Raw genomic sequence first — 25,312 nt, 5'->3', positions numbered from 1 at the left:
CATTGACTTTGGGCACATTTCCAGTCTCCAGGCATGACGCTGCATAGCAGTCTATAAATAAATAACTCCATGGTGTTGCATATTACAACAGTTAGATATCCTGTACCCTTCACTTCCCATGTCACATTTGGCATTTTTTTCTAGCACTGCTCGAGATGCTGCTTCTCTCCTCATAGCCAGAAAAAAGACCAAACCAAAACAAAAAAAAAACCACCACCACCAAAACGAAACAAAGAACCCCACAGCACTGAAGTGCACTGTAAATGTCCAGATAGACTCCCTTGTTTACTGACTTCTGCAGCTTCATGAGTCCCCAGCTTTTAAAGCTTTCTGCTAATGATAGGCTAAGCTGTGACCAAAGGCAGGGAAACAAAAGCCACACCATACTGAGAAGTACCACAAAAGGAAACCATAAATCATTACCCATCTTACCATGCAAGCACACAAATTCACTGACAATGAACAGAGTTTTTTCCAGGGACACAGCCTAGAGAAAACTCCAGTCCTGCTCACTATCTTCTTCTGGTTGACACGCTTCTTGGCCCTTTCTTATTTTAATTTTTCAGTAAATTATGTTTTATTTAATTTTTCATAGTAGGCATCGTTCTATATTTTCATTGAGCAGTTGAGCAAGACAATGGAAAATAAGCTTACTGAATTTGCAGGTGAGCCCACAGGGTGCAGTCTGATAAAGACAAATGCAAAGCAGCAATAACTCACTGTGTAAATGCAGGAAACGAAACAATTGATACTGAAAAGACTACAGAAAAAATCCCAGGGCCATACTGCTGTGGAAAAGACAAATGTTTAAGCATGAACACTGTTTGTATATATTAAAATTATTTTCATACATGGGAATAGCAAAACCTAGCGGGAGCATTGTATTTCAAATTGTAGTCACCACATTTCCAGGAAAAATATGCATAACCAGGTACATCCAGAGCAAACCCATAAGAACTAAATAAAACATAACCTAACAAAAACTAGGAGAAATTGGGACTGTTCAGTCTAAGAAATAAAAGAAGACAAAAGGAAAGTAGTAGCTCCTGACAACTGAGATGATCCAAACCCAAACTTTTCTGTGCTTGCTGCAGACAGGACAAGAGCTAGCTGGCTAAAGAAGGAAGATTTAGGTTAGACAGTAAGAAAAGGTTTCTAACCATGAAGGTAGCTGAGGACTGGGATACACTGCCTTGCTTGGCTAGAGAACACCAGCTATCAGGGGTTTAAAAAACACATCAGACAAACATGAATTTTGCCGGTACAGCTGAGTCTGCTTGGAGCAAGAGGGCAAAGCCAATGACCTCTCTGAGGTCCCTGCCCTATTTTTCTGCTGTTCAGTGAATCCCCTATCGTTTAGAAAAATGCAGCGAGAAGTGTAAATTCTTACACCACAGTGCATTTCCTATCCATTAACAGTTCATAAACCTGAAAGCCCTTCCTCTGGATGATATCAACTGTGTTTTTTCCTCCCATTTGGTTTTGGCCTGGAGAGCTAAGAAATATGTTCTAAAGCTAGCCCTGTCCAAGGAGCTGAAATTGCTGCAATATCTCATCCTGAAAACAGCACTCAAGGTAATATTGTTGCTCTTACACATTATTTGAGAAATGTGAGAGGAGACGTAAAAGGCAAAGAGAGCGCAGTACGAGAGCATTCTCTTCTACGAAGTCCAAAGTACGAACTAAACTAGGAATTCTTAGTTACAGAGAGACCACAACTGTAACAGCTTTGTAATGTGTGGTTTAACACAACTTCATTAACAACCTTGTACCAAATAATTTAACCCTAGTTTAACTGCTTTACTAAATTATCCAAAATGCTATCACTGGGCAAGACTGAGCCGATCTAAAGCTCACACTAAAAGACTAGGTTGTCCAAGAAAAATTAGAGCTGATCCCAGACTGCCTCATAATTCCCCTCCCTCCACTTAATTTTATCATTAGTTTTAAACTAGGACAAACATCTGCCATACTGATTCAGAGAGTCTAACAGTTTCCTATATTCCCTCTATCTCTATTCTGTTGTCTCTTATGTTTAATTTTAGCGAAGGAAGGGAAAGGAGAGGGCAGGTGGATGTGAAGCAGGATGGTCTTTGACTGCATTTGCACAGTGCCTGGCATAATACAGTCTAATCAATATTAAGCTCCCAGTCCCACAAATAACAAGTAAGAAATAATACTACATTTAAACTGTGCAAGAAGTTATGTTCCGACATTGGCACGTTCTCTGGGCATTTTTGCTCTACTTCCTTCAGGTTTTCAATACCAGTTGCTTCATTTCTGCTCAATTTCTTTGTTCTCTCTCCTCTCTCACACACTCTCATTACAAACTCCCTTTCCTTCTCCCATATTTCCTGTCTCCTCCTACACATTCACATAATACAAAATACATGCCGTCTGGCTTTTTTCTTGAGGATGCTTTTCAGTTAAAGAGCGAAATACAAATAGCTTCATGCTTCTATGCTTTTATGCTGCTTCTACCTAACAGTCATTTTAGTGAACGCACTTCTGGTTATAGAACTGCAGTTCTACTGAAGTGTAAAATTCGTTTCTCAAACTTCCATTATATTTATTACTCTGAAATGGGAAACGTGCAGTCAGCACCGAGGTGCAAATACAGTGCAATTTTAAAAAATGAAAATATATAGGAGCTTCTTATTCCTGAGAGACGCAAGACCACCTTTTTGCCTATTAACAGACTAGAACTGTACAAGTTCCCCAAACTCCATCTATCCTGCAGAAGGCCCATCCACGGCAGACAACTATAACATAATTATTTTATATATAATATTGCATATTTATATAATATTTTATATAATGTACAACTAAAAAGGGGAACAGAAACAGCTCCTTGGAGGCTGTACATCCGCAACATGAACCACACAGAATAGAGCACCATGGAATTATGGTCAATTTTAGTCAATGAGCTATTTTAGTTACTGATCTATTCTTCACTGCCTTTTGAAAGACAATGATGTTTTTTGGCTTGGTATCAAATTCTCCAACTGGTTTGCCCACATGGGCTCCCACCTGTATTTGCAGATTCCCTCAGTGAGCCTGTGCCATTTGCTACAATTCTTTATCAAAAGTAGCTTTGCTTCAGAAGTTGTCCAGGAATTATTAGGGACACACAGCTGTTCCCCCTGCCAAGAGAAGCTTCCTAAGCAAGAATAATTTTTACCTGTTGAAAACCCTCCGAAATGTGCATGTCAAGGGCACAAAGAAGTGGGAAATTCTCCTATAAAAAGTAAACAATCCCATATGGACTGCAATTTGCATTTGCCTATATATATTTATCAAAGGGCAGGAAACTTATTGTATTAATAAACACCTTTAAAATTCATAGACAGCTCTTATTCCTGACTCTTTGTTCACTTAAAGTAAATTAAAAGTGACCTTTAGAAATGCCTTCCAATACTACCTGCCATTCATGTGTGTTATGCTAATGGCTCTCCCTGCTCACTTTGGTTAAGTAATTGAATTTAGGAAGTTTACTTTTCTACCACTTACCTCTTGATGAGAAAACAAATCACCAGGAAGACGTTCTAGAAATGAGGAGAGTGAAAAAGATGACTTCTTTCCTTGCACATCAATAACTTTGAGGTGCTCTGGGGATGGGCTCAAGAAGGCGTAAAGTGCTTCACTCTGGCAGAGTGTTTCATCAGAGAGCAATTTCTATGAAAGAAAAATAGTGACAGAAACCACATGTAAATTAAATATTTCTTGTTAAGGAACAAGATGTGTCAGGCCACCCAATGAAACAGATTAAAACATGGCTCAGAGGTAGAGTAAGAAAAAAATTTCATGTCTCAAAGATACTTCAAGAAGCTAGTTCTAAAGTATGAAAACTAGTATGAAATAAGTTTTTAATCTTACAACTTTCTTTTTTAAATAAAAAAGTTCTACTTTGTAAGAAATGCAAAGTGCTGTGGTTAAGAAGCGGCAATTACAGGATTCATTATTTACTATTCCTTAATTAATCAAAGTTTAAATTAACACTAGAGGAATGGTCACTATCAGCCAAACTAATCTCAACTTCAGGCATTTTAGACGACTTTGACATTTACAGAGTCAAACATTACATCTGACCTATTTGTTCTAGGCTCTCTCTTTAGTCAACAGAGAGACAACATTCACTCCAGAGGCACAATTCAGTTCTCCTGTTTAGACATCTGTTGGTTTTGTCTTTGTTTTCTCACCTGCAGAAAGTTATTAAGCTGGTTCTTGGATTTCTCCATGAATTTCTGGTCTATGGATTTGAAGGGCAGCTTGCTGAGGGAAGGCAACTGAACTTTCTTTAATGATGGAAAACACTGTGTAGGAGAAGAGAGAGCTCGCTTAACATACATGTGCAGAAAGACACATGAACAGGTGGTTCAGAACAGAAATGAAAAGACTCCTACTCTCATCTCCCTTCTACACCCCTCTCAGCACCCTGAAGAACACCTCCGTCACCCACTATGGGCTGACACATCAAAGCCCTTTTCCCTTCACACCACCATCATTGCATATCCCTTATCAGGCAGAAAGGTTAAAGCACTGAAAAAGAAAATATTCTCTGTCCTCAAAAGCTGTCTTTTCTAATACCTCCCTGGAAGCCGGAGACAAAAATCTAGTTTTTAAAGCAGGCTCTTGCATGACAGTGCAGAGCATATACCACTTTGACATTGGGTTAGTCCACTAAAACAATCATTATTAAAATAAAAACATTATAAACAAGTTTTATAAGCATCTCACAGAGGCCAGAGATATGCAGACAGAAAACTAGCTCTAAAAGGTTACAAGCCAAAAGGCTGGCATAAAAACTGGCAATATTAAATGTTTATCTGGTCTTCTGCTCTTCAAGCGTCATTCCGACAACTTTTAGCTATTTGCATCGTCTCCCTCCCCTAACTGAGATTCGTACCTCACTAAGCTTCCGGTGTAGGTTCTGAAACTCACTGAGCTTCCTGGGAACAGTCCAGTTCTTAGTTTCAGCTCCACCAACTTCCTGTAAACTCACCATGACAGAGTAACAGGGCACTTGTTCTCCATTCTCTTCTAAAACCTTGCGGGGAAGAAAAGATCAGATTAAGATATACTTCTTTGAGAGCAAACAGTGGAACATTTGGGCTGCCAGATGACTGGCTTGCACATTCAGTCATCATCACTGTCCCATGCTTCTCTTGCAGTTTAAAGGCTACACATGGAGCAATACCCTTAACAGACTAAACTTTACCCAAAATGCTACATCAGCCCTGAATCAGTCCTCCAGCTAGCCACTATTACACTTGACATACAGCTTTGCTGGCTATGAGCAAATGTCCCTCATACATATCTCCTTCAAACAGCTGTGTGTATTATTTCAGTTTTTAAGTCACATACCACATAGCTTTCTGATTGCTTACCAATACTTCATCTCTCTTGCCTGCATTTTCTTGACTGTTCTCCCATTATTCCCAACCTTCTTTCCCAGTGCGTGTGCCGAGGCTCACCCACACGCCAGGCACAGCAGCTCTACAGCTGGGCTCTGTGGCAGCTGGTGCTGTCTCAGAGCAATTTCTCCACTCACTTCAGCTATTCTGCACGCACAGAACACATGGTATCCATGCAGTGTTTATTTCTGAGGGGCTCACAACTTTACAAAAGTAGTAATGAATCAAGCTGTACAACAGCCAGAGGAAGGAGGAGCGATTAACTGCATTGTGCAAGTGGGAAAACTACAGCAGAGAAGTTAAGTGATTTTTCTTGAGACAATGGCAGCTGTGTGGCCATATTATTTAACTTGATGAACCACCGAGAATTTCACCCTTATGTCCTAACGGTAAGAGATTTTTGTTTACTTATTTGAAGGAGACAGCTAAATAGATTAGGAAAGGCAAATAAAGAAATGCATAAAATACATAGGGGTTTTTTTTGGCCAAGCCAAACTCTCAAATGCCTGTTTTAATATACATGCAAATAACAGAAAAGTAACTATAAAATACCTCTCTCACACAATCTTTTTGAGAAAAGTAATGATTTTTAAGCTTTTGGGGCCTTTTTTTAAAAGAATACTTAACCAATCCAATTAGAATAAGAATAATCTTTACAATTCATATAATTGACACGTTTTCTGAGAAGCCTGTAAAGGCCTGACAACACTTAAAGCTAGTGACTGATCATTTGACAAGCGGCTACATCACCATTGTAAATGACACACAGCTAAAACGTATCTTCATATTTTACAGCTGTTCAGAGCTGTACATGGAGAACATTCCCTACAATGCACTCCTCCCTAAAACTGGACATGGACCACTGGAAAAGCTATCTGAGGCCTAGGTTTCACATCTCTCTGTAAAAAAAAGCTGCAGCAGCACCCAGACAGAATACAAAGCACCAGCCTGGATGTCTGAAAGCGTGCTTGGTTCCCAGCACAGCTATTGGGGGAACTGCCTTTCTCCTGCCAGACTACCACAGAAAGAGATGCCTGAGTAGCCTCCAAAATGTAGGTCAGAGGGACCCGGCACAGAGGGACTGGGATCTCCTGCAACAGTCCCTGCCCTGTCTACCCCTGAGCTAGATCGGATTGTTGTTTGTAGGTGACTCACAAACACTTCCTGGCAGCTGCTTTGGAAAACTGGGAAATCAGTGCTGAAAATGCTGATCTGAATCATGCATATCATCCTCCATTACACATTTGTCCCCAGGGCAGGGATTTGCATGGGTGTAGGGTCACCTGAACAGTAACTGTCAAGAGAGTCATCCCTCTGGAAGCACATTCTCAAAATGGGAGGACTAAGTACTCCTGTTTTCAAGTTAGGATCCACGTGCAAAATCATTTAATTTCTAATTACTAGATGGAGACACATTACAACTCCCTCCAAATGCCCTCATATAAATATCTGAAAGCCTTCAGGATCTTCTTAAGAAAGCAAAATTTTTGACCAGCTTAAGTACTTGTGCATTTGTTTTTGTACCTTCTCCCCGTAAGGCACAAATCCTAAAGTGGATAGAGAGAGATATGAGGGTGTTGACACACCTACACCCATTAATAAAACCTACAAGGCACGCGCCAGAGGCGAGCACCTCTTACTAGGGTGTGTGGTGTGGTAACAGTAAGGAACATGCAATGATATTTTGCAAAAACAAGTGAGGAACAAATATTAAATACTTCTCAGGACAAGCTACAGCTACTAGCTGCAGTAGGTAAAATGTAAACTTAACATTAGCAAAAACTGCAATAGTTCAGTAGAGTAACAAGCTGCCAAGGAAAGCTCTTAAATCACCTGTTAGAAACACTAAGGGCTGGTCCAGACATCCGTTAGGAATGATTACACATTAACAAAAATTAGCCCAGTCATTAAGCCAATGAAGAACTGAATGACTCACCAGAAACCTCCTTCAGTCAGAGCAGCTCTCTGGAACAGCCCACCCAAGCTGTGCAGCAGTGAAATAGGGGCTAACCAGACTGTTATTAAGAAAAAGAAGTCCCTATTCAACTTAGAAAGACCATGCAGGAGGCATATCAGGCACACCGCTGTTCTCAGTTCACAGGAAGCTAATTTACTTAACTTCCACTGAGCATAAACATCCTAAATTTCAAGAAATTTAAATACATAGGACAAGCTATTTTTTCACCTTATTCAAATCTACAAACTCCATTCCTTATGAAAGCAATATATTTGTAAAAAGATGTTATGCTCCAAAACATTCTTCTTTCTTTGGACAGAGGAAGCAGACCATCTGCTACAATAAGGAACAATACAAGGCCAAACCCATTAAAGTAGAGCAGGTCAGGTTACGTAGCTTTAAGTTTTATAGCTGCTGGTATGGGGGGAATATACCTGTCATGGGGAAGTGACTCAGAATTAGATGAGTTATCATGGGAGCCCCTCCTTCTGCATGTCCCCACTGTCATTTTTTCAACATCTGCCAACCAGACAAAACACTGACTCTCCAAAGATGGTTTTATCAGAAATATCAGTTACCAAAAGAGACCTGTAGGTTATATCCTTTATACTGTTTTTTTTAAACATATATATTTCACACACACAGCTAGTGCATTTATAGGACTCAAAACTATAAAGACTGAAAGATTCAAGCTAAGAGAGTACAAACAACAGTTTGGACACAAAGTTTCTCTCAAGTCTTAAGTAATTCTAGTTTTTTATGCATTATCTATTAACTGCATTAGTACAAATTCTATAGCAAAATTTACTTTTACTAAGCTTTTTTTGCAAAAAACATGGAGCCACCAGGTTTTTCTCTCTCTGAAATCAGAGCTATATGCTAGAATTAGCAACTGTGTATTTTGCAGATATCCACACCCCTCGAAATCATCAGCTGCAGCCAGAACATTCCCGAGCAATTAATTAACGTGGATAACTACAACATTAACGTTTTCTCCAGCCTACCCTTTGAAGCACAAAGCTGCAAACAGCGCAATTAATGCAATCCTACATTTAATTATCTAATCCATTACTGCTCATGAGTTATAGTTAAGGCAGCAAGTAATTAGAAGCCTCTCCCAACCCTCTTATTTAGCCGAACCACCTTCTCATAAGAAGGGAGATGTTTGGCAGTTCTCTATGGTGCCCCTTACCAGAAAGCTGCTGTTCTGCAGTTCTGCTGCACACAGTATTTCTGTTTTTTTTTAAAACCAGACTTCAAAATCTACAGAGAACTTTTAAAGACAACTTAAGAGCCTCACTGTTCTCAGCCGTGTCACCGGCGAACAGCATTAAAACAAAAATAAACCCAGACATTTACACATTGACAATCTGTTTTTTAAAATGGCACCTGAAGTTTTTAAGACGTTGGATTTATATCTTCTTTTACAGACAATGAGTTCAACGACCTATCAATAGTTTGCTAGAGCTCAAAACACAACCAAATAAACTCAGCAGCACATTTTTTTCTTCCAAGAAAAAAATACCTGAAGGAAACTACTTACGCTTATTTAAGGAACATTTTCTTAATAGCACAGGAAGGCAAGCCAGTGGAGATCCAATTAATCTTTAATTCTTTGAGTGATACTGCCAAGATGATTGCTTATGTATGGTGTGAGCCTACAGTTACTACATAACAAGTGTTTGCTAAGTTCCTTTCATGGCAAGTGTTAACAGAAAGCTATGAGATGGTAATACTTTTTGTTTCCATTACAATTTTTTTCATATTCATTCAACAATTGTCTGCCTAAACCCAAATGGAAGAGCAGAACAAGACTGGGAAAAAAAAGAGACTAACTTCTCCTTTAACTTACAGATCTAAAGCACGCACTTTCTGGGTTTTATAGTCCCTTGAAACTGTACTGCCATTAAATATAATAAAACAAAACACAAAAAGTGTAGGTACTGCATCTTTGAGACATAACAGAGACACTACTGCACCCGAGTGTGACAGCACGATAATATAACTAGAGACAGTTCTCATGAAAAACAATGCCCCTAAGATAGCAAATTACTTTACCCAGTGCCAAAACCAGTTCGTGTACACATAGGTATTTTTCTAACTCCATTACAACAGAGTCTGAGAACTAGAAATTTTGTATACGCATCGTAGTAGTCACTGGGGAAACAGGAGGAGTTCAGAAGAGGTTAGGGTTTCCTCCCCCCGACCAAGCAAATACGAAGTATACACAGTGTACACAAAGATATAAGTATACACAGGTTTTTATTCTTTTCATGCAAGTTTGAACTGACCCAGAAGATAAAAAGCCATAAACTGCTCCCCCCAAACATACCTCGCCTGAGACAATGAAGGCTTTCCACATGCCAAGATTCTCACACCACCAGTCCGTTCTTGCAATGTGCAGCTGAAGGTCACTGTGCTCTCTCTCCATCAGAGAAATTTCATCTTTTAGCTTAGAAACAATCTGCAGGGGAAAGTTTATTGATTACAATTGGTAAGAAAAATCTTGTGCAACACAGTTAGTTGTGTCTTTAGGGACACTATTCAGAAAGGAGAAAAGGTACAAAAGCAGGGTGAGAAAGAACAATTCACATCATGAGGGAAACAAAACAAATCATGAGAGAATCTATGATGCCTCATATAAACTTATAGAATACACAGTCACCTTAAAGTCAACCCCAATACTAATATAAAAGAAGTTAGAAGGACATGCTACTGTCACACTGTCAACATAAAAGGCACTTTAGATAAGATTATACACTATACACGTATTACACATCACATGTTTTATACAAACTTGAAACTGCAATTATTGAAATACGCATTACTGAAGACACCCTCCTTACTGTTTTCAGATACACATCATGTGACCAAAGAACCTGGGAATAATTTCATTTCTAGAATTTCTATGTTAACAATCACTCAGGAAGTTACAACTTAATTCATTTTAGTTTTGGAAAGGGAAGAACTTATTATTGTGGAAAGCACACATTTAAAAAGATGTTCTCATAAAGACACAGCTCACCATCACAAACTCATAAAGGAGAAATAGTGTCTCTCATCGCATCAGCAAAAAATACGTAACCATACATACTGCCAGGAGACAGTACGATAAGCAAAGGTGGAAGTATACTTAAGATGTGACATTAGAAACACAGTGAAAGAAGCTGACATTTTTTTTTTAAATATAATATACCACAGCCAAATTTAAGAGCCTTAGTTGTACGACTTGCATCACAAGTGGTACATTCTACAGAGCTACAGTAATTCTTTTTCAGAATTCTTGTCTCATGTAAAATGTGGAATATTATCTACATGACAGCTATATAACAACCTTCTAGTATATACCTAACCTTCAGAATAACTCTGTATTTTATGTACTATTGACATACAGATTGCTCTGCAGTCCCCTTACCCAGATTCCTATAAGTGGCATCCAGGAACAATTGATAAATACGCAAGAATTTATAGGTTTAATCATAAGTAAGTAGCTGCTATGCTTATAAAACAAATACTGAGACTTCATAACAATGCTGGATCCATTTTATTATTCTGTTTCAAATATGTATATATTTTCAAAGACAAAGACTGTTTTAGGAGAAAAAAATACAGGGAAAATCCCACTACTTTAAAAGGGGTACAATCCTCGCCTCCCCAGGAGCTGAGGTATAGAAAGAATATAGCTATTGTTTCTCAAGAATGCAAAGGGAACATACAAGTGGTACATCCACGTGAACGCAACAATATAAAAAGGTTTAGTTATATAGTACTTCCATATCAAAGAAAAAAAATTACAACTGTAATGCTACAGAAATAAATGGTACGGCCTAACTCACACATACACAAGCACACACACTTTTGTTTAGTACTTGTTTTGCACTTCTAAAGCTTTTTGCCCGTGGTACAAATGTTTAACTTAAAACCTTGTTGGTTACAAGAGCATCTCTTACAATTTCTCAAAGAGAGCTTTATGTTCAATCCTGGTACAGGTCCACCTGAAAGTATGAAAGATCTGAAGAAGTTAACATAAAACCCCTCCAGCTTCCACATAATTCCTGTCAGAGGCGGACAGATTTTTCTGTTCAGTAAAGTCCCATTTACTTCCAATAATTGTGTCACTCAGTTTTGTTTCAAAATGAGGCTTAGCAAGCACCAAGCACTAGAAAGTGCTCTGGGTTGGGAAGGTTCAAGGTTTTGCTTTGCTACTGAGGAGGACAAGTTTGAACCCTAGAAAGAATGTGGTCCCTGCACATTTACTGTGGTTGCACAGGATGTCATGAGACTGCACTCACAGACCCAAGGGAGACAGCCGCTGAGCTTCGGTCATGAGACACACACTGAAGGTGGCACCACAGTCACAGACCTCCAAAGATCAAGCTACCTTCTACAGCAGCAGGCCGTGTACATCAGAGACGCTGCCTGAGACTGCTTGCCATCTTTTCACGTCATCGTTGCTACTCTTTATATTCCACAGAAAGAACTGAAGTAAGACTTCTCCATACAGAGCATTTTCTTTTAAAACTAGCAGCATTCCATCCACAACTCAAATGAGCAGTTTTCTTCCTTGACTGACTGGCATCTGAGTTGCACGGTGCTAGAAGCCACCTAAAGATGTACATACATGTTTTGTATGGGTCTCACAGAAAAGGCGTTTCAAAAGGAGAAAACGAACAACCCAGGAACAGCTTGAGGTTAAAAAATGTAATGCAAAATGTGTATGATATTCCCCTTCATAAGGCACAAAACTGGAATTCAGAGATGTTTTTTACTTCGTATAACCAAGAAGCAAATTTTTACCTGCCATGTCCAGAGGAGAAAATAATAAAGTCCCTGGGACAAGGTGCTCATACACTGTCAACCCTAACTGTCCATTTAAAAGCTCCACAGGTAAATGGTACTACAATAATACAGGTATTAAGAAAAACGAAAAAAAAAGAAAGGGACACATCTGTGCTCTTACCACTCCGAACACACACAGCGGAGCAGCTGTAAGCAGCACACCCCAGAACAGCTGCTGGGGTGGACACATTTCCAGTTGTCTGCAGTAACCTCTGGCAGAAGGGGGATGAGGAAGGGGCAGAGGGAATGAAGCTAGCCAGGGTGGCCTCAGACACTCCTGTCCACATTCTTCTCTTAGAGGTAACTATCCCCAGAGCTGTGGCAGCAGAGAATGAGCAGGGTGTCAACTTCTACTCAGACCAGCATCGTAGCACTCGCCCTGACTGAAGGAACAAACGTGCGAAGAACCCAGGTCCCAAGCAATGACTAATGCCCGGGTACACTTTGGCCGTCCATAGCAGAAAGCCATTTTAGGAAGATGCCTTGGCTACTTGTCTCACCCACTTGTCTACCGTTTGCAGCCAATCTCATTACACCTAAAAAGCTCGGCCCAGCTGCCTCTGAACAGCAGTCCTGTAATATTTTCCTCAGTAGCAATGCAAATGAGCTGGCCTAAGCCAAATGCAAATCACTTGCTTCTGCCTGAACGTGTTCTTGGATTGCTTAACTGTTGCACTTTGCAAAGGAAAAGAGGGTTGTTTATTTATTTTCTTTTTAAATCCACGCACAGAGAGCCAAAGAATTACATCCCCAGAATTTTTAGTCTAATGAAAGCATGCCCTGCAGATTTCTCCTAGCTCCTTAAAAAGGAAATCAGTCACTTTTATAGGTTTGGAGGGTTTTTTTTCCCCATTTTATTTGAGCAAGCCAGTCACAGCTGTAGATTATGAAATTTTGCGGTGCTATTTCAAAGCCAGCAGAGGGAGCAGAAGTTAACTAGCACATCCCTCGCTGCAGTGCTGCAGATGCGGCAGGGACATGAAACCAGCTGCCATAAAGTGTTATACAGATATAGGTGGGTAGAGATGTAAGGAAGAAACACTATATGCCACCGACAAAGCAGCAAGACCACTTGGGATGGAGGTCATTATTCTATGACAAACGAAGCAATATAAATCATATTTGCAATTTTAGTAACATTAGCTTTAAAAAAAAAATTGAAAAAATAAACAATCGAAACTAAGCTGTGTTTTCACTTTCTGTAACAGGCTGATTGAAATAGCAATCTGACCAGTCCAAAAAGAGCCCGAAACAACAGGATATTACACAAAAACATACATAACATAAAAAAGACCGAAGATGCTAATGGTCTAAAGACACTTACCTTTTTGTCAGGTTTTGGTGAATTACATATGGAATTTAGAGCCTGTTTCTTATACTCAAGCTTGTCATTTAGCTGGCGAAGTTTATTTACAGCATAACTGGCCTGTTCATTAATTCCTGTGCTGCATTCTTCAGTAGCTTCTTCACAGCCTTGGCTCTAAGAATAGAGAATGGGAGTAAATGCATTATTAATATGAAAAAGGAGACAGTTATTGTTTACTCCATAAGCATTTTATGTGTAAGAATGCTTATTCTTGATATAGACAAAAATGTAGGTATAACGGATTCTAAACAGATATTCCTGGTTGGAACCCACATGAAACATAAGTCTGGTAAAAAAGACTCCAAAAATGCTCCTTCCCACCCCCAAACCAAACCAAACAAACCCAAAAAACAACTAAACAAACAAAAAACCAAAAACCAGACAAAGCCTCATTACCATTTATAACTACAGCTCTTTGGCACTTCTTGCCAACTGTGTAAAATGACCTCCAAGCTAAAGGCTTTAATGTAAATGAGAGGAAGAATCCAAATTTATTTTAAAAGCAACAACAGCTTAGTAGTCATGATCAATATTCCAAGTCAGATAGAAAAGCAAATATTTAGCTCTGAGCTGAAAGTTAACGATATGGGGCGGGGCAGGACACACCAACAAAACCAAAAAAACCCCCATAGTTTAAACAAACAGTCCTGCCTCCCAAAAATGTTCACAAAACAGATTTATCAACCTGTAGAAAAAACTAAACCAAGTCTCTTCTTTTCATAAACAGATTTTACTGTTTTTAGAAGTGTTAATAAAAATTTGTTAAAAGCACATATGCATTACCCTAAACTCATATATAATTTTCTTATATTCATTCAGACAAACCAAAAGCTTTTCCATCCTGTGTACTACAGGCATGCAAAAAAATAGAGAACTTCACACCCTTCAGTGAAATTCTCTTTAACACCTTTTGGCATTTGTCTCAGCCTCCTCTTTCTTCCTGTCCTTCCCCCAATAGGCGTGAAGACCTTGAGATCCAGCAAGCACAGCACTGTGATGTTACTGTTGCCATGTTCAAAGATCTTTGAGGTCTGCTTGTGGCGGAATATATCTTAATTTATCTGTGGGAAGCTATGAATCTGATATCCTGAACGAGAGTTCTGTGTTATTTAATGATATTCCCACTAAGTACACTGTATCTTTATATAATTAAGAAAGAGCTAATAGTAGAGTATGAGATTTCCTTCTAAGTTCTGTGAGTTTCACAGGAGACAATCCTACAGCAAATTCTGCAGTATTTTACATCTTAGTAAAAAAAGCCTGAGAAGAGACACAGTAGCAACAATAATTAATCTCCTTAGTGTGATTCTCATAAGGGAGAGTAACATAATGCAGAAGTCAGGAGTTCTGGGCTAAAAAAATCCATGCCCTTTCCAGCTCTGCATTTGCCTGCTCTGTGGCTGAGTAAATAACATTAGCTCTATGCCCCGTCCTTTCTTCTGTCTATTCTGCATAGCCTCTAAACTCCTCAGGTCAAAGACTGCCTCCAAGCATGTGTACAGAGCTCAGCTCATGGAAGCTTGTTGTCATCTCCCGGCACTACAATAATACAAATAACAACAACAACACTGGCTGTTATTCAAAATGCTGTTGAACAGAGCCGTAAAATAAAAACTTATATTCGTTGGGAAGCACAGAGGTCGAAAAGAATCAAAACCGCTATTTTCAACGTTGAAGAATTAAAAGACTTTTCGTATGAATTTTGATTCTAGTAATCAAAGGGTTGCAATTAATTACAAATCAGTAAGGCTCTGCTCCCAGATGTAAGCTACATAATTTCTCCGTCATTAACAATTTCAGACACTTAGAGCAAACAACACTGCTAAATCACTAGGTTTTACCACAAAAATGCTAGAATTACAAGATAACAAGCTACCTATATTTGAATTCTCAAATAACCAGACTCAAAGCTTAGGTCATAAAGGATTGTGCTATTTTCCCCTGATTGCTTATCTGATAATGACTTCCTTTGTGAAGCGCTGCAGAACGCAGACTTTCGGCTTATTTTAGCAATCTGACACACGCAGCACCGATGCAACCACCAGACCATCTTTCATCAAAGTTGTGAATGCAGGCACTGCTTTCTTCTGTATTTTTATGTCTACTCATGAGCTCTTGAAGGTTTGTCCAAGGAGCAAAAAGCAATGATGGGTTGGAAGGAAGAAGAAAGAGCCTATTCCACGCGCAGAACCAGCTGAATCTGGCCTTGTCCTGATTCCTAACTTCTGATTTGATTTTCTCATGTTTAATCAGGGCTCAGCCCTTTGTCCTCCCCTCCACAAGGACACTACATGGCTTTTTACCTCTCCAGCTGTAATAGTGAAATTTATAGAAAATTAACATAGGTAACTCCCACAGTGGCCCAGAAAGTGAGGACATAGACCTCCAAAACACAAACTAGGATGAAAACAATTAGTATTTGCTAACAATATGGATCCATCCAGAAACACCAGATTTCTCAGCTATGATTCCCTGTACATGGGGAGAGGAAAAAAAATCCCCAAACCTTTTAGCCAGTAGTGCATTTTCACCAACATATGAAAGCCCACTGGAAGCTTCAGAAAGAAGAATTCCTTATAATTTATTGTCACCTCAGAGACCCTGAAGCATGGCACTGAGCAATTAGGACTGCTCTATTCAAGAGATGCTCTAACCATATATACAACTTCATACTTAATTTGTTGTTAAAAATGCAAAAAAGAAAAAGCTTTAACCATATAAACAAACTTGGCAATATATTAGGTCTTCAAGGTTTCACAGCAGACACAGCCTTCAAATCTGGCACATATATATCCAAGGACTCAGAGGAAGGACAGATGATGCTGATGTCAAAAATCTAACTTTTCTGCAGCTATAGAAAATGTTATCTGACAGAGGACAGCTAGTCCTAAAGTGTTGTGTCAGTTTTCTTATCAAAACAATTATCTCTGTTAGACTCTGAATAAAATATATAGAGAGATTCAAAGACACAACTTTTAATACTTATATAAAATTCTGGACAAAATCAGTAAGAGTCTTTTCTCAAAACCCCAGTGATTGCAAACACAAGGACAGAAAATCTGTGAAGTACCTACCGCCTTCAACACATAGCTGAGTGAGCAAGTGAGAAAAGGGGGAAACGTGTCTTGAATCTTTTATCAAGAATACAGGGAAAAAACAAACAATGAAAAATTCAGCAAGCTCTAAAAGTTCATATTGGAAGTAATTTACTTGTAGGTGCTCACCTCTGCAGATTTGCTGGTATGCGGACTACAGAGACTATAATAGCTCAGCTACAGAAATTAAAGTCATATTTAAGCAGTAAATACAAAAGCTTTAGGTTCTGGAAAAATTGTTTCTAAATGGCAGAATGTAGATCAGCACCTCTGGGTTCTGCTTTTTATTTGTCCATTTAGATGCACTTCTACACAAACTATTATACTTCGTGGTGTTCTGAGCAAGTTCACATGTAAAATTAAGATATTCACGCTGATCTGAAGTGGCAGCCTGGCTGAAAGACGCTCGCTAGTCTGGGAGATGCTCTTGTCAAAATGTTCTTAGATAAACGTAAGACAAGTTGCCCAAACATGACCGATTTAGAGAACCCACTGAAAAAACTTTCCCCAAGAGAGCTGCTGAAGGGTTACTGCTTATGACATTTTGAATGCTCTGTTTTAGTACTTCCAGTTCCAGTCCTATTTTAATCTGTTTTATCTTCCACCATAGCCTATTACTTTATTCAACAGAGTAATTAAAAAAGCACTGAGATTATATTTTCCATTACCTTTTGTCCTCTGTTATGCAACTTTTAATACCTATTTAGTACCTAGGAAATTAATGGGGGACAGGGACAGACAACATCTAGACAGAAACCTACTGACGTTTGTGTGATTTCCTTCACTGAAAAGCAGAGTAGCTCAGTTTGCATGAGGTATGTTTTGCAGTCTCTGATACTAAGGAGCGTAATGAAATAAAGGGAATACAAAAGGCTTGGAAATCAGAAATATCTACTTTAACTGATTTCAAGTAGTCAGTCACTTTGTACCATTTTGTTTCAAAGAGCTTGTAAACGTAACAGGTTTACCTGATGAAACTACAAGAGTGATGATATTTATAAATGTGTCGGGGGAAAAAACCAAAAAGTAACCCAAAGCTCAAGGACAGACGATGGTACTATACACTTTACTCAGGATTGTCTTCAGATCACCTTCAGTAACAGTGAAAGAAGTTGTCCATGTGACTCACCACTTCATCTTTGTCCTCAGAAGTTGGCTGAGCAGAACTTCTTTCTTCTTCCTTCTTGACTGATCTCTCATATAAATCACTGACAATGAATGAGGGGTAATATCTGTCCTTTAGAGTTTCGTAAACATCTGCCTGAATTCTGTAGAATACTTCAATGCCTTTATTTCCCACGAGACTTTGCTGTATTTCTTTATAAAGGGATTTTTCCACAGGTATTTCTCTGCTTTCCACAAAAAAATTCTGATAAATTTCACTCACCAGTAGAGGTATTTCAGCCTAGGAAGCAAGGAGGGGGAGAGAGGGAGAATAATAAAACGTTAAAAACATCAGGATGACTCAGGATCCAGGTGCATAATTTGAAGGATGATCAAGATAATTTCACACCCAGATGTATGAGAACACATCTGTGAATCTCTTACTGATATCAAGCACTCTGCCCATGCACCTATGCTAAGCAGTCAATTTCACAAGATAAATATCAATATTTGCTAAGTGAAGAAACAGCTGTGCTCTAAAGTTACCATAGCTTCCATAGCCACTGTTTTTTAAAAAGTATTCTCCAAAAGCTGGTATTAAAAGGAAAAAAAGTGCTAGAGCAACATTGTGGTCACCATTTTAAGTTCAGATTGTAGAGTTCAGCTGCATCGGCTCTTCTGCTGATCAGGATCAACTCACTTCTTTTGTGACTAATTAATTTTTGAGGGGGGAAAAAAAAGAAAAAAAGCACACCTGAAGAGACATTTACCAGTACACAAGGCCTAGTGTTTCCACTGAGTACAGAACAGTGCACAGGACTGAACGTGGAAGTAATGAACAGGAAAGAGAGGAAGTAACCCAGCACAGCCCATGACCTTCTCTCTAAACTGACCCAAATTAAAAAGGTTTCACCTACTCCCTTAGTATGGCACAATATGCTTGTCTGCCTTATGTGGCAATATCACAGCCACATGGCTGCATCATGCTATTTTATAATCAGAGCTGCCCCTGTAGTGGCAGACAACCCTAACACTCCATTGAGCAACAGGAGCAGAGTATGCTAAAATTTCTTTTTTTAAAAAAAAAGAGGCAAATCTCAAATAAAGGTACTATATATATTGTTTTGAACACAAGGAGAGAAAAATCACAGCTGAAAGGTCATAAAATGATTTCTAGTACCTTTCTCAGTCACAAGCAGTTTGCAAAGCAGAACTGATTTATACAACTCTCTTCACAGTGCCTCACAAACCCTTTTTATGAAAGCTTTCTAGCTTGAGTTGGTTGTTAGCCATTTCTGCAGATCGTATTAATGGCTCACTGCTCACACTCCACAATTTGCCACTTGGGTTACAGGACGTTAGGTGTGTTTTCCAATTAACTAGAATCTTTTTACATAGGAGAGTAATAAAACTACAGTGAATAAAAAGTTAACTGATAATAATGAAATTTGAATTTCATGGTAGTGTGAATCCTGGAGGTTTAAAAGAGTTTCCCCTCAAAATCCACCTCACTGCTCACAAACAGCAAATTTGTCCTCTACATTCTTGCTCTGCACCATTGCTCCAGGATACTACTTGCAAATCTAAGTGATAATTCCTATCCCTGTTTCGGGGTTCTCAATCCTACTTTATTTTAGCACAAATTACAATATAGCAATTGTCTCTTCCCTCTTGCAGTAGTGCAGCATTTCTGAAGAAACTTAGCTGCTTATATAGCAACAGAACAGGGAGAGAAAGAGGTCTTTTAAAGGAAAATCTCTTTTTCAAAAGGATTTAAGAAGACATATATGCACAAATTTTCACGTGTTTGGATTCAATGAGCTACCTGTAATTAGCAAGATGAGAAGTTTAGGTACAGACTATCAAACTATAATGTACTTTTAAGTTTCACATGAGCTGATATTGGCTTTAGGCATATATTACTGCAAGCTTTTGCTCTGGTAGAGGGAGAAATAATTCTACTACTTTTGCACACCAAGTATGCTTTTTACAGGTCATGTTGCTACACAAAACAATAAAACATCATCACAACAGTCCACAATTTTTAATTGCCATATTATCCCCAAACACTGACACGAAGACATTAAAAAATACTACTACTAATAATAATCTTAAAAATCGCTTAGCACCCATCCTATAGTACTACTATTTTAAAAGCATAAGCACAAAGACATTTCCTAACATCAAGATCACAACAAGCAGAGATTCCAGTTAATGTACAAGCCGCATGGACTTGCAATTTCCTCCACCTTGTTAGCGTTCTTCAGATACTCCACAGACTCCCAAAGACCAATCAAAGCCATCTTGTCCATCCTTTCCATGTAGATTCGGAAGTGCTCTCGGTATGAAGGGTTGGCCAAAATTTCTTCAAACTGAAGAATCTGAAGAAAGGAAAACTAAGAGTAAAACCTGGGAAAACACCTATCTCTAGCTCCTCTCCACCCATTATGGGGGGGGGGGGAAATCTTTTCACTTGATGTGCCCCAGAGCACCATGCAACCCACAAACACGTGGACTAGATTCAACTGCACAGACCTTCTACAGTAATAGTTTTCCTTTGTTTAAAAACGTAACAATAAAAAACAAGTTTTATGTGTTTAGAAGATGAAGCTGCCTATGTTCCTACCAGACAGAAAATGTTTCCACATGTTTTCTGTCCAGGAGGTAAGACTACATATCAAAGGACTAATATGGCATTTCAAGTCATTCATGAAATGCTATTGCCAAAATTTTAACTCCCAGTGCTCCTGCAAGTCAGAGGGAAGCTGAAAGCTAACCGGTCTGTTCTTTGCTTGAATCAGAGTAACACCAACAGTTTCCATGCCACAGGCCACAGAGCTTTGAAATGTATCTCAATCGTTCCCAGGGGCACAGAAAAGATGGAGTGTAGTTCCTTACCTTGGCAGCCAGGGAATTTGGTGGCCAGTTCCCATTAACTGTTATTGAAAAGCATCTATCAGAAATGCAGCCAGGGAAGAGTACAGGCTGTGATATAATGCTCAGGACTCTTCCTGAGAGGAGAGTGTACATCAAGCAGAAACCAAAATGAAACACAGGCTTCTGACACCCAAGCAGATGCTGCAGCCATTAAGCTGTTGGATTAAAAAACCATTATTTCCTCATCCTCTACTGTTGTTGTGAATCCAGGCCTTTTCTTTGAGACAAACACCTGAAGAAAACCCACATCCCTGACAAAATGAACAGATCTTCCCATGTTGAACAAAATTAACAAGCTTGGCTTTCTCTGAAAAATGGGACCAATTTTCAAAACACTATCTCAAAACTAAACACCCCTTCCCCTCCAACTTTTCAGCCTAGCAGCTGAACTAGTTTTCACATAGCTCATTTAGTGCCGTTACTTATATTGCAGGAATCCAAATACACCAGAGTGGTAGTGGTCTTGGTCTCTTGGCTTGTACCTCACCGACACCATCCAACCCGCACCTTTTTCTTTGAAAAGAAAAGCAGGTCCTTAAGCACTGGGCCTAATGACTCTTAGCTTCCTATGACTTTGCATTTTATAGCAAAGTACAGAGCAAGACATGAATTCCGACTGAGATTGAGGCATTAATAATTTCTCTAATACAGGTTTTCTGATACCTAATAATAATACAATTCAGGTTATGTATCAGCATCTCTCTCTTTGGGAAGGCCACCTATTTTTCTAAACCTAGTACCTGCGAGGCTCTACCACCAAGCTACATTTAGGAAAAATGGTTCACTGGACTCAAGCTGTACAGGAGGAAAACCCATACACGTACATGTATGCCATTACTAGCACAAGTCACTTCCTTAACGAACTTTATAGAAGGTTCTTCAAAAACTGTAGCCTCCTATGTTTTGTCTAAAACAGCTCCCCCAGATTTTGGGTACTGTTTAAGTAAATTGTGTTTGTCTCAGCTGAAATGCTTATTTTCATCTTCAAAGTTCCTCAGTGACATTCATGTGCCATTCCTCCCTTCATCCTTCACCATACCAATATAATCTGAACATGGCTTGCTCTTAGCTAAAGAGCTCTTCAGGCTCTTCAACATAAATTTCTGCCTTTCAGAGCTCACCCTATAATCCTCATTGAACACCACAGAGAGGCTTGCTGAAGCTAGGCTTATTACAGAAATGGTCATCAGACTGCCAAAGAGAAGAACACAGAGATGACAATTCAAAGGCCAGTCTGTCTGTGTTTTAGCCTCTTTGCTGTGCCTCATCATACTTTCTATTCAATCATTTTATCAAGGACAATGATTTAAAATACAAGCGGAGGAGGTCTTCCAGCCTCGTGAACGGAGATCTTCACCATCTCCAGGACTGTCAACCCTGTAAATGATAGCAGAGGTACTAAATCACTCGCCATGTGGAGCGCGTACCATCACTTCTTGAGCGAGAGGTCACCTTGGTCTCTATGCCCCTATTATCCAAGGTATCCCTACCCAAGCTGCCAGCAAGGAGGGTAATTAACAAACACTCACTCCCAAAGGTAATTGTTGGTAAGTGCTGCTGCAGGGAGCAAGGCAAGTACAACCTAACAAAGGACCCATTGCACAGGTGCCCATGGTCATTGAAGTGGCAGTGCATACTAAAGCTGCTACACAAACCTCCCAGTAGTTACTTTGCAAACTGAAATACTTCAACAAAATAAGTTAGTGGACAGAAAAGCTTATTTAAACTTCTCTTGCAGAAATGAGACCTCACAAAGTTTTATTTTAGTTTTTTGTTTGTTTGTTTAGGGCTTGACTATCCTGGAATTAAGTATGTTACAAACACTGTACTATAAATATTATTAAGACTTCAATTACAGCAATGGACAAAGGAAGTTTTTAGGTTTGTGGTGCTAAGTTGTTATCAAATGCATGCAATCCAGGAAGTATTCTGTGGAGGATCCTTCCCTGTCTGATTTAAAGAATGAGGTTTTGCAGTGATTTGTAATTGTCAGCAAAAGATCATTTTATGACTCAGTATCACCACAGATCAGAGTACAAAGCTCTAAGCTATGTTGGCACACATGCACGTATTACTGTGTGTGTAAGCCCTCAAATCTAATATCCAGTTAGCAGATATCCTCTTAGAATTATCAGCCTCAACAGCAACTCTTCCAAGTTCTTTTAACTCAAGAGCAGCTTCTGGGTTCAGAAAAACAACAGCTTTACTGCTGCTACATCCATTCCCTGCTCCAATAGGAAAGTACCTAACATACCACAGCTGGTCACAGGCTCTGTCAAATACTAGGAAGGGATTGGATTCCACACAAATGCACCCCTCAGTGGGGTGCTTTAACCAGCATCCATCACATATGCACACAGAATAGCAGAGACCTGGTCTTGGCCATTCCCTAAAGATAGTCACGACCTCTCTCTGGAGAGGAACACAAAGTAACTACTTAATTTGGAAGGGTCTGTACAGGCACCAGACAACAGATGCACTGTGCTGTATTTCTTTGCAACACACCAGGTTCCCATTTGCTACAGCCACACTGGCCTATAATGAATAACCACAGTGCAGTTAGTAATGGCACTGCAGGTCATGGGTGAGGTGAACAGAATTTGGGTCAGTAGTGGAGGTTCTCTGCTGGGATGATGGCACACAGTCAGACTGCAGGACTTCTGTTTTCATTTGTTGTTTTTTGTTTGTTTGTTGTTTTGGTGTTTTGTGTGTGTGGTTATTTTTTTCTTCTTCTTTTTTGTAGAAGACAGGAATAAGACGAATATAAAAAATAATGCTGGAAAAATGTGTCTCTTTCCAAGCTGCATTTTAAAAAACATCAACTAACGCTTCTCTGTACACTGACTAAAATTAAAGTATACATTCTCATTATTATTCTTTACAAAGAAGGAAGTAATCAGAAGGATATCTTTGTCATATACAGCAGTAGCTGAATTAAATGCAATTGTTAGTTACCTATCAGGAAGCATATACTACGTAAGGTACCTGGCTATTTACTGCACATAAACGAATAGAGAATTCCGAGACTCATGTTCATGAACATACTTCTGTCATAAGAAACCTGCATCTTCAGGCAACAGGGGAGCAACGATTGAAACTCACTTTTTTATATCCTCAAAAATTCCGTACCATGAGGTACCCTGACATAATGTGATCTCACAACCTGAAGCTCAGAAATCACAGTGAAAATCTGATCAGTCACCAGTTAAATCAGCATCTATCAGCAGATGTGGTGGAAGCAAGGTCTTCTGCGGGAGTTTCAACTTACTCTTCACCATCAGGATTACAATCATGAACTGCCTGTGCCTCAAAATACGCTCAGATGGCTTCCTTGCTATTTCACAGCTAGTCAAGGATCAGATCCCCAGAGCTCCTCCTACCACCCATGGTTCATGAAACAGCTCTGCTAAGGAGATGCTGTGACTCCACACATCAAATCTCACAGATGCAGTGATGTGACTGTTGCGCTGAACACAACAGATCAAACAAACGGTTTGCTGAATAAACACAGTCAACAGGAACTCAATGAATTACTGCAGTACTGTGCAGGTGCAGTTTCTAAGAAAAAGGACCAAAACTGCACTGACTGTAAGTCGATTAGAAGAGATGCGTTATTGTTACACTAATTCAAACTGCATTTTCTCTGAAAGCAAATCTAACACCCAGGGCAGTGTGTAAATCAGTATCAAAGCTAATGACAGAATTCAGATTCAGAGATTAGCTGTGGTTTGCTTGCTTGCTTGCTTATAAACATTTGATTATAATTCACACATTCAGGATTTCCCTAGAGAACCTGGAGTCAGGATAATGAGGTAAGGCATGTGCAAAGTCCATACAGTCCCATACTTTTATGTATTTATCAAACAGAAAACTGACACTGTTTTATAATTAGTTTCTATTGTGAAAGGAAAAAAAACCCCACCAGTTTTCAAAGCATGTAATTTTTGTTTCTTAAATTGTGAGGAGAACATTGGCAGCTCCAAATAATCCATCCATTTAAGCCCATAATCAGAATATGCATTAAAGACTTTTACCAGCAATGCTATTACTCCCCTACTACTGCAGGGAAGAGAAAGCTTTCTGTAGGATGCAGAAATGAAACCAAACCAGTCACTAGTCAATTTGTTCTTTGTCCAAATAGTACCAGAAATTCCCCAAAGTTAGTCATGTATTTAAGCTTCTGTACCACACTTACATAAAATAATAATTTAAAACACCATTGCTGACCTATTTCACGCAAGTTGAAGAAAGGAAGGCAAACTTGCGGTTTCTTCTACACAAGCTCATTATTCTTCAGTTAATTCTTAAGTGCTAGCTTAACAGAAGAGCCGGCACAGCCAGGCTCTAAAGAGAGGTTATGGGCCACCAGCAGCGACATACCAATACCATCTTATCTACTAAATCCCAAACAACGCCTTTTCCTTTTGGTTAGAGAAAGGCCTGAGTGCTCAGTCAATACCGCTCACAGAGGAGGGCCCAGCATCCAAAATATCACTGGCTGCCTTGAAATAAGAACTCAGACTGCAGCTACAGCAATGCAGGAAGAGGATGGGAAGCAGCAACAGTGAGGAGTCCCCTCCCTCAGCCAAGCCCTGGGCAT

General features: G+C 39.3%; 1 protein-coding gene across 2 annotated transcripts in view; it reads right to left on the bottom strand.

Annotated features, from left to right (window-relative positions):
• Positions 1 to 25,312, bottom strand: part of SNX25 (sorting nexin 25) — a 91,909-nt gene that overhangs the window by 9,673 nt on the left and 56,924 nt on the right. Inside the window, exons 8-14 of one of the 2 annotated variants that reach the window (XM_075091250.1) lie at positions 20,025 to 20,156; positions 17,801 to 18,076; positions 13,535 to 13,690; positions 9,704 to 9,835; positions 4,907 to 5,047; positions 4,200 to 4,313; positions 3,511 to 3,675 (exon numbers count right to left, since the gene is read on the bottom strand). In XM_075091250.1, the coding sequence (XP_074947351.1) occupies positions 3,511 to 3,675; positions 4,200 to 4,313; positions 4,907 to 5,047; positions 9,704 to 9,835; positions 13,535 to 13,690; positions 17,801 to 18,076; positions 20,025 to 20,156 (1,116 nt within the window). The remainder of the gene's footprint in view (positions 1 to 3,510; positions 3,676 to 4,199; positions 4,314 to 4,906; positions 5,048 to 9,703; positions 9,836 to 13,534; positions 13,691 to 17,800; positions 18,077 to 20,024; positions 20,157 to 25,312) is intronic. The other variant, XM_075091251.1, reaches the window with a different exon arrangement.

The sequence above is a fragment of the Phalacrocorax aristotelis genome, chromosome 4 (assembly GCF_949628215.1).
Source record: "Phalacrocorax aristotelis chromosome 4, bGulAri2.1, whole genome shotgun sequence".
NCBI lineage: Eukaryota > Metazoa > Chordata > Aves > Suliformes > Phalacrocoracidae > Phalacrocorax > Phalacrocorax aristotelis.
Note: the sequence above shows the minus strand (reverse complement) of the source record. Positions and strands in the feature narration are given on the sequence as shown.